The 10,000-nt window shown below is 36.3% G+C and overlaps 1 protein-coding gene across 1 annotated transcript in view; it reads right to left on the bottom strand.

Annotated features, from left to right (window-relative positions):
* Positions 1–3,355: 3,355 nt before the first annotated feature.
* Positions 3,356–10,000, bottom strand: part of LOC147470477 (uncharacterized) — a 7,426-nt gene continuing 781 nt past the window's right edge. Inside the window, exons 2-7 of the mRNA XM_086543667.1 lie at positions 8,032–8,180; positions 7,155–7,936; positions 6,401–7,031; positions 4,916–6,099; positions 3,910–4,749; positions 3,356–3,573 (exon numbers count right to left, since the gene is read on the bottom strand). Of these exons, the coding sequence (XP_086399793.1) occupies positions 3,356–3,573; positions 3,910–4,749; positions 4,916–6,099; positions 6,401–7,031; positions 7,155–7,936; positions 8,032–8,180 (3,804 nt within the window). The remainder of the gene's footprint in view (positions 3,574–3,909; positions 4,750–4,915; positions 6,100–6,400; positions 7,032–7,154; positions 7,937–8,031; positions 8,181–10,000) is intronic.

The raw sequence follows: 10,000 nt of genomic DNA, 5'->3' as shown, positions 1-10,000 counted from the left end.
AGTATTCCTTAGAGATTCTCTCCTGCTATCGGAGCCAATATCGGAACTGGCCTTCATATCCAGCGTGAATGAATGCTCGCTATTCATTCACCAAAAATGACCCGAAATATGTGATAGGCATCGTCTCTAAATTTACCCGTGAAGGGTAATGAATAGGATAATGAGGATAACAACAATAATGATTATATGAAAAAAAGTAATTACGACGAAATATATATAAATTCTTCCTTGATATTTGATTTGGCTGATAGTAATAACTAGTTCGTTAACCGTTTAGCCTGAGTAAGAGAATTTTTTTCGGTAAGTTTACCGCAAAACCGTTTTCTATGTAGTCGAAAGATTTTTTATTTACAGGGTAACTATGATAATTGCCCTTCAATGTAAATTTACATACGAACTTGGAAAGGTTACACACTGAACGGCTGATTAAGCAACAGTAGCTGTTGATATTGATTTAAAATCTTTAAACTTACACTATTCTTTTCTTGTAAAATCGTTAATTGTTTACAACTGGTAGTAGAGCGTTTCTTCTTGGTTGGGATGAATGAAATTGATTGACTGAATTGGTCCATGCCACAATGTAAAATGAAATGTTCAGTAATAATGATAGAAAAAATCAAAATAAATTTCATTAATAAAAATAGGATATTCTCCAGTATTTATAATAATTGAATTTAAATCTTGTTGATAACAATAACGAATCAAAGTCTACCTACTCTTTTGTAAATGTACCGCTCTTACAAGTTACTCTCATGCCTCACGCCTCAGAGGCTGTATCGAGTATAAAATGGCACATCCCGTTCACACCCCACCGTAAACTCTGTAAATCTTCGTTTCTCTCTTCATCTATAAATATTTTCATTTTCTCTTTGCATTTATTATTATTATTATCATCATAGCTTAGATTATCCTGACCTAACCTTTGTTAAATGGAGTGCTGTATTACCCTCTAGGGTTGGTACATATGCATGTTGTATACGTGTGAATGATAAGAGACAATAGGGAAGGCAAGTGATTGCCTTCTGTTATCTGCTTACCACATTGCCTTAGTTTAGATATTTGGATCACCTATTAAATTTCCCTTATCTCCTAACGCTCGATAACTTTGTCTGGTCACTTACAGTATGCATTTAACTGAATACGGAATTTAAAGATATACGAAAATACCGACAGTCGTTATGGTCACGTAGGTTAACGGTTTTCATCTGCCATTTGACCTTATCTGTGGCATTTTCATTTCATTTCCAATACCCTATGAGCCAAATCTTTCACAAAGTCTAATGGTAATTGCCAAAGCATTCACGCCTCGTTTAAAAAGGAACATATTTGAAAGGTTGAACTACATCTTGACCTAACCATCACCAGTCTTGACTTACCAGTATGGAAACTTGACATACCATGATAGCCTTTTTTTTCTCCTTCAGCCATATTCCTTACCCAGCCTGATGGGTAAGAAAATTGGTATTAGATTTACCTACTCATGTTTTCCCTCCTTTCCCATCCACCTCCTTGTCCTTTCACATTCCATGATTTCGACATGTATTCAATCTTATATCTTTAAATAATTTATTTCCACAAACATTCGAACTTCCTCTAAATTCGTCTATAACTATCTCTTTCCCTCGACCTTGAACACCAAAAGTAACAACACGAGTAAGACAGTATAAGATTAATCGTAATTTTGAGGTTCAGGGTGGGACGCTGCTTTCGCCTATAACTCATATCTAGCAATTCTTTCCATTCCCTCTTTGAAATATCTACACGAAATCGTTGAGGTAAATGTTCTACTATTGGTTCATTTACTGTTGTTACTCCAAGTGGCTGTAATTTTGATACAGCTCTTAGGCTGCATCTGTTATTAATTCGCTCATCTCTGTTACCCTGATCACACTCTCTAATCCAAAGTTTCCACCACTGCCCATCGTTTGGCAAGCGACTGATCTTATAATTTACTTCTTACCATTTTTACATTATTTTCCAGTAGAATTTCCTGGCTTATTGTCAAATTATCCTCTTTATCTTAGTTCTGTACCAAAACCTAACTGAAAGGGTGAGTATTCCATTGTGAAATGATCGGCAACCAAGGCAGATACGTGTTTAGGCTACTGTGCCTTTTCATCTAATCTTATTGATAAATCATGCAAAGTTCCATTAAATCTTTTTTGTTGATAATATGCTGCTGTTCTTTTTTTCTGCTTTATGGCTATTATACGATTGTTTGATTACTGAATTCGTATGAAATTTTCCTTGATCTGGAACTGAGAATATGAGCTCTACTCCTAGCACAATATTCAGATACACATGTTTTGTTTCATTTTACCTTATTTTGTGTGGGGTTTTCTTGCCACATTCGTGCAGTAAATAAAGATGTTCTTTGGGCTGGCTATTTAAGCACGTGGTGTTGTTGTGCGTCAGAAAATTATATTAATGTAAAATGATTCACACTTCTCTTTCAATGCAGTTAAAATATATAGTCTTCATAATGGAAATACATACACCTGATAAATAGTGTAACATAAACTAAACATGTCTTTCTTCAAGTAAATAAGCGTAAAATAAAAAGCATCAAATATTGGTGAAACATGAGAGACATTACGTATGTCAAAGAAAACGGACTCGCCGTTCGGGGGGACTTAACTAAAAAAAAATATTTCTAAATTTAACATTCTCCCGGCCATAGGGGGCGATTAGCCGCCTATACAATAAAGCAATGTTTTACACGTACCTTAAGCTTCTTAATAAGGTATGCTACTTACAAATAATTAAAAAATAAATCACTTCTTCTATCACAATTAATAACAAATCCTTTGGCACTTAAAGGACTACATTTGTTGCTTCATTAACAAAACAGTAGTTTCTTATCTTAAACATAACTAAAGGACACTTTGGTGCAATATACACAGTTTATAATTCTGTATTGAGTTATAAATCTAACTTAATTGGAGCTTTAATAACTCTACTCGTCCTAGACTTTCTAGGTACTTCATCACTTACATTATTCAAAGGTACATCAATGCTTCCATCACTTAAATCTACATCACAATGAATGTTATCACTTGAAACATCATCAAATTTTGCCACTTCATCAGGAGTAGACATATTCTCATGTTTACTTATCTCTAAATCATATGCTCTTTTTATGGGTCTAATCACCTTTCTTAGTTTTTACCTTTATACTTCTTATAATTCCATCTTTACCCGGAAATATATCAACAATTACTCCAATAGGCCACTTTAGTCTATGAATATTATCTTCTGTGATCAATACAAGATCTCCTTTAGACAACTTACAATTTTGAGTAAAACCCTTTACAACATTAGGCAAATTAGTTATGTAATTGTTGCTCCACACCTTTCAAAAATGTTCTAACTTTACATTTTGCACTATTGCCCTCTCATTCAAGTCTTTGGCATTTACATTGCATGACACAATTTCTACTGAGGGTTTGCTATGAGGGTTACATCCAAAAATGAAATGGGAGGGAGTGAGGTAGTGTAGAGGGTCTGGGTCTTCACTTACATATGTCAAGGGTCGAGAGTTAATACATCCCTCTATCTCAACAAGTACAGTTTCTAGTTCATGGACACTTATATAATTAAGACTTAGAGTTTTACGTAGGGCAAGTTTAACCGATCTAATGAGACGTTCCCACCAACCACCCCACCAAGGGGATCGAGGGACTATAAATTTCCATTTGGGGGCTAGATGTACATACATGTCCACTGCTTCACTTTTAGCTGCCATAAAGGTCTTAGCATAATCAGAATATATAACATTAGGCAAACCCCTTCTTACTACAAATTTTCTTATGGCTTACATACAATCATACAAAGAGAGAGATTCTGTAAGTTCATGATGAATGGCCCTTACTACACCACGGGTACACAATAAAACATAAAACTTCTTGCCAGGGAAATCAGCACAAAAGAGGGGGCCTGCATAATCTAAACCCGTAACACTGAAGGGCCTAGCTGTAGTTATTCTTTCTTTGGGCAGTGGCGCTACAGGTTGACTACAGGGTCTAGAATCAAGCCAACGACAAATCAAACATTCCTTTACTATGGTCTTTGCTAATTTCCTTACACTAATAATCCAAAATTGAATTCGTATGGATGATATCACACTATCCACACCAGCATGCTTCAAGTATTTGTGCTGAAATTTGATTAAGAGCTTAGCATATTTACCTTTGGGAATTATGAAAGGGTGTTTTATGTCATAGTCTAAATCTGAGAACTCGAGACGACCTTTGATTCTAAGAAATCCTTTGTCATCAATGAATGGGTCTAACTTTCTTAATTTTGAGCTGAGAGGAAGAGTCTTGTTACTTGAGAGAAGCCTAATTTCATTTGCAAATGCTTCCTGCTGTATATTGTATATCAATTTCAAACTAGCTAATTCTATTTCTTCAGCAGTGAGGGGACCTTGTATCTTCCTCCCTTTACATTTATCTATGAATCTTAACACATATGCTGTTACCCTTAAGGCCTTTTCTAAATCACTAAACTTCTCTAAATCTATCAAGGCAGAGTGTGTCACTTGAACACTAAGGTATATAGGTGCACTTGTAGTACAGGGCACTTCTAAATCTAATCCTTGTTTTACATCTTCCTTATCATGACAAAGGACACTGGCTAACATAGGGGGTCCATACAACCACTGACTATTATGAGCAAGTTTGTCTGCCAACACGCCACGAGTCATTATATCAGCAGGGTTTTCTTCACTAGGACAATGCTGCCAGCACTCTGGTGACGCGAACTCTTTAATTTCCTTTACTCTATTTGCAACAAATATCTTTCTTGCTTAAGTCACCTTTGAGCCATGACAAGGCAATTGTGGAGTCACTCCAACACATAACTTTAGTTCTACTGTCTAAATGTAGGGATTTTTTTACAAAATTTACTAATCTACTACACAATAGAGCACCCATTAACTCTAAACGTGGTAATGTTAATGCCTTTATTGGTGCAACACGTGACTTAGACATAACTAATGAGACCTTAAATGAGCCATTGTCCACAGGTACACGGAGATACACACATGCGCCATATCCCTTTTCAGAGGCAACACCAAACCCGTGCAACTCAATATTATCCTTAAGATTTCCCCAAAGCATACCTGGAAAATAACTTCTATCCACGTGAAATGCATTGAGAATTTGACTACTATGAATCCACTTTTGAAACTTTACTTTTAACTCTAAGGGCAATTCTTCATCCCAATCTAACTTTAATTTCCACACCTCTTGAAATAGAATTTTACCATACATGATGAATGGACTTATAATACCTAAAGGGTCAAACATCTTTGTTTTTATACTAAGAATACTTCGTTTGGCGTGGGCTACTTCTACACTGTCATCAGGTTTTCTACAATCAAAGGAGAAGGTATCTTGTACATTACACCACCTCAACCCTAACACACTACTTGTCTCATCACCATCATGTATGTGATACACACCATCTTTTGACTTAGAAGTAATTGACATACAGTTTGAAACTAGCTTGGTAACATCCATGCTACAATCTGCCAGTATACTACGTGCTTCACAGAATTGATCATGTGCATCCTTAACTGAATCTGCCCCACTCAACCAATTATCTGTGTACATATCAGTCTTTAGTTCTTGGACTACTTTACTTTCAGGATACTTAGCAAGATGGGTTTTAAGTGTGGCATTCAAAAGAAAGGGACTAGATGTATTGCCAAAGGGAACACAATTGAACCTCATGTGTCTTATGGTGCCATCCTCTTTAGGCAGCAAAAACCTATGCATATCCTTGTCTTCCTTGCGTACATTTATTTGCAGAAATGCCTTCTTTATATCTGCAGTTATAGCAATGGGCCAACGACGAAAGCGTACTAAAACTTCAATTAAATCTGGGTTAAGTGAAGGGCCAGAATAAAGACAGTCATTTAAAGAAACACCATTAAAGCAGGAGGCTGAGGCATCAAAGACAAGTCTTATCTTAGTGCTACTACTATTTAACTTTATCACAGGACGGTGAGGTATGTAGTATACAGGATTTACATTTGAAATTTCATTACTAGGTACTTCTTCTATTATGTTTTCATCCTCATAACTAGCCAACACCCTTGAAATAATCTTTCCTTAATTCTTTATCTTTATCAAGCTTCATTTGTAACCTATTAAGTCTCCCCCACGCAATATTTTCATTATTTATGAGTTTTTCCTTGACTGAATCATTCTTCCACGGCAGTGCAACCTCGTATCTATCAGCTTTAAACTGTACAGTAAATTCCTGCATTACTTTTGAGTCATTATCATCTTGCACTGCCTCCTTTGGCTTAATTCCAACAGTTTCTAAATCCCAAAACTTACACAAGTCAGAATCAGACAGGGGGGAAAAACACAAAAGCTGTGTTTCAGAATACCTGGAGGTGGTGTGAGCAGACTCAGGTAACCTTCCGAACAACACATACCCAAAGATGGACCTCATGGCCACAACACACTCCTTTTGGATGGCATCTGCTGCTGAAATTAATGTCCAGTAGTAATCAAGACCAATTAACACATCTATCACCATGGGGGAGGCACTGTTGTAATCATCTGCCAATTCAATATGGGAGAAAGAATTTAACACATAGTTAGGCACAACAGGTTTCACAAGAGGCTGACAAATCTTAGGAATTTCAGCTGTAATGACAGAAACAACATTATTATCTTTGTCTAACATACTTAATTTGAAAACATTTCTAAGTTCATCTTTTCTAGCACTGTGACCCCCAAAACTAGAATGGGGAATAGGGTTACTGGTTAGCCATTGTGGTTTGCATTTCTTAACAAAACTACTACTTATATAACTTCTATCAGCCCCATTATCAAACAACACTTTAGCCGTAACAACCCTACCATCAGTACCACATACTTTTACCTTGGCTGTCTGTAAGACTGTACAACTACCACCTTGACTAGACATGAGTGTTACGTTGTCCGACTTCTGACCCTTGTTGACTTCTTCTTGTCTTGGGCTAAAGTCCAACTTGACGCCACACATGAGGGTATTTTAGTTTCCTTCGCAGCTTGCACACTTTATCTGAGCCTTGCAGAATCTTGAAGAGTGTCCACTGTTAAGCCACTTAAAGCAGACACCTAGACTTCTAATCTTCTCGCCTCGTTCCTGCCCACTTAACCTCTGCACATTGAAGCAGTTTTCAGACTTGTGTTTCTTCTTATAAAAACAGCAGACAGGAGGTTCTTGCTTAGACGAGGTATGAAGGGCTGCAGCAGAAAACTTCTCCTTGGGGGCACTACTTTCGGTCTTTCCCTCAGCAACATTCTTCTTTCCTCTGAAGGCTTCGGACCGCTCTAATCTTGAGATCTCCTTATAAAGGAAGTCGAGGAGAAAGTCTAAATCCCTCTCATGTCCATCCCCATCTCTAGCCCACTCTAGCCGCAGGTTGTGAGGCAAACGGGAGAAGATAATTGGAATGAGGAGCACTTCACACTGCTTCCCAGTGACGCCTAATGCTTCTAAACTGCGGACGTGTGTAAGAATTTCATCACGAAGCTTCCACAGCTGCGTCACTGTCTTTTCACCACTTGTACTAATGCTAAGTTTACCATTCAGAAGAGCTTGGACAAAGGTAAAGATGATTCTTTCTTTCCTGCCGTATCTCTCCTTCAGTAGATCACATGCCACTTGATAATTAGCACTAGTGTGGGCCAATCCTTTAACCACATTCTTGGCATCTCCTTCCAGCAATGACAATAAATATGCATACTTGCTAAGTACTGGAATGTCAGTTGCATCAATGTGGGAAATGAACTGGTCCCAGAATGACTGCCATTGAATAACATCACCCGAAAACTTGGGTAACTTGACGTTCACAGCTGTTTGACTATCTTGGGATACTACATCTTGCGCGTCGGCCGCTACTAATTCTTTAAGTTTGGCTTCAGCTAGTATCCTAAATTTGGCACACTGTGTTCGAAATTCATGGGCATCATCCAATACTTGATCGAGTGCACTATCTTCTACAACACTCTCATATTCTTCTTGTACTTCGTTAACTTCTCTAGTCTCTTATCATATTGCTTGATGGCGTGTTCTAATTCTATTAATGTGACATCGGGTTTGGCAAGGATATCACCTATGGCCTCAGACGCTCTTGTCAGCCAGCCCTTGCACGCACATCTTGCCTTTTTTATCTTCTTCATCTTATATTCACTGCACTGAAACTAGTTTATTTTGTTCTTTACCTTGTTGGGATCTTGTTCCCGGGTCTGGGCACAAAAAATGTGGGGTTTTCTTGCCACATTCGTCCAGTAAATAAAGATGTCCTTTAGGCTGGCCATTTAAACACATGGTGTTGTTGTGCGACTGCTAATTTATCCAGAAAATTATATTGATGTAAAATGATTTACACTTCTCTTTCAATGCAGTTAAAATATATAGTCTTCATAATGGAAATACATACACCTGATAAATGGTGTAACATAAACTAAACATGTCTTTCTTGTAGTAAATAAGCGTAAAATAAAAAAAAAAACATCAAATATTGGTGGAACATGGGAGACATTACGTATGTCAAAGAAAACGGACTCGCCGTTCGGGGGGACTTAACTAAACTTTTTTATTTCTAAATTTAACATTTTGATTTATAAATTCTAATCACTTTAATTCAGAGGAGATTGACTCCCTTTTTATGATGTCACTGATTTTTTTTCCGGCTAGTTAGTGCAGTTCTCTCCAAGGATGACGTTACTACCCTCTGTTGGATTACTGCCTTTCGGAGCCCCAAATGAATTTATCTACTGCGATTTTGGATAAGTACTTGATCGTGAGACTGTTATTATTTTGGTTATCATAGTGTATATATATGTATATATATATATATATATATATATATATATATATATATATATACATACATACATATATATACATACATATATATACACACATATACATACATACATACATACATACATATATATATATATATATATATATATATATATATATATATATATATATATATAAATATATATATATAATATCTTTACGAGATCAGCTCAAGTCAAGGCGGGCGAATTTAACGGCAACCGTGAATGAATACCCTTTTATAATTACATTACATCTGATTTTTTTCTTTTTCGCAAATGCAGGAAGCTCTCAAGGAATTTTTACAATATACATAAAAAAAAACCATTATCATGCTTATTGTTATTCCTATACCCGACTTTGTTGTAACTACGAACTGCATACACAACTTGCGGTTTATCCTTTTATAATTATTATTGAATTAAAGTTATTATATAAAGTCTGGTGACAAAGTGATGTAAAAGCTAATAACAGGAACTGCAAAGTAAAACCGTGATACAGATAGCTAAAATACCTTAAGTAAGAAAAAGGTGGTACAGGTGTAATTACCTACTTGAAGCCTTCTTTATGGTGAGATTCCCACACATTCTCGGACATAAACCACGTAACCGCGTTATGTCGCTCCCTCCAGTAACAACATTTGTCTCTCCGCTCACATCCACACACACTTTCTAGTCCTCCCTTCTATAATTCTTCAGACACTAATTCTGCAAACAAGGCAATACATCATTCCCATACGACAATTAAATGGATGGTGACAGAAACGTTACAACTTTTAGATAAACTAGTAAGGAAAAGCGACATAAAATAAAGTATGAAAAAAAAAAAATCCATACTTGGATATCTTGTTTTTATATGTTTTAGTTGGTATATTGCCCAGTTGCTCTCCTGCACTTGAAAAAAAAAATCCGATGTAATGTAATTGTGAGAGGGAATTCATTTACGGATACCGTAATTCGCCTGCCTTGACTTGATGTAGTACAATAGTAGGTATTACATAAAATTAATGGTTCCGCATAATTTATGGTTCAGTATTGAAATGTGTTAGTATTTTCAATAAATTTACAACAAACTTATTGTAAGTAACTGATCCCTTACTATACCGTAATCCCATCACAGGTTAAATATAAAGATTTTGCATTACGTA

Source organism: Penaeus japonicus, unplaced genomic scaffold (genome assembly GCF_977035675.1).
Source record: "Penaeus japonicus unplaced genomic scaffold, GWHDUDI00000001_assembly GWHDUDI00000014, whole genome shotgun sequence".
Classification (NCBI taxonomy): domain Eukaryota; kingdom Metazoa; phylum Arthropoda; class Malacostraca; order Decapoda; family Penaeidae; genus Penaeus; species Penaeus japonicus.
This window is presented reverse-complemented; position numbering and strand designations above follow the sequence as displayed.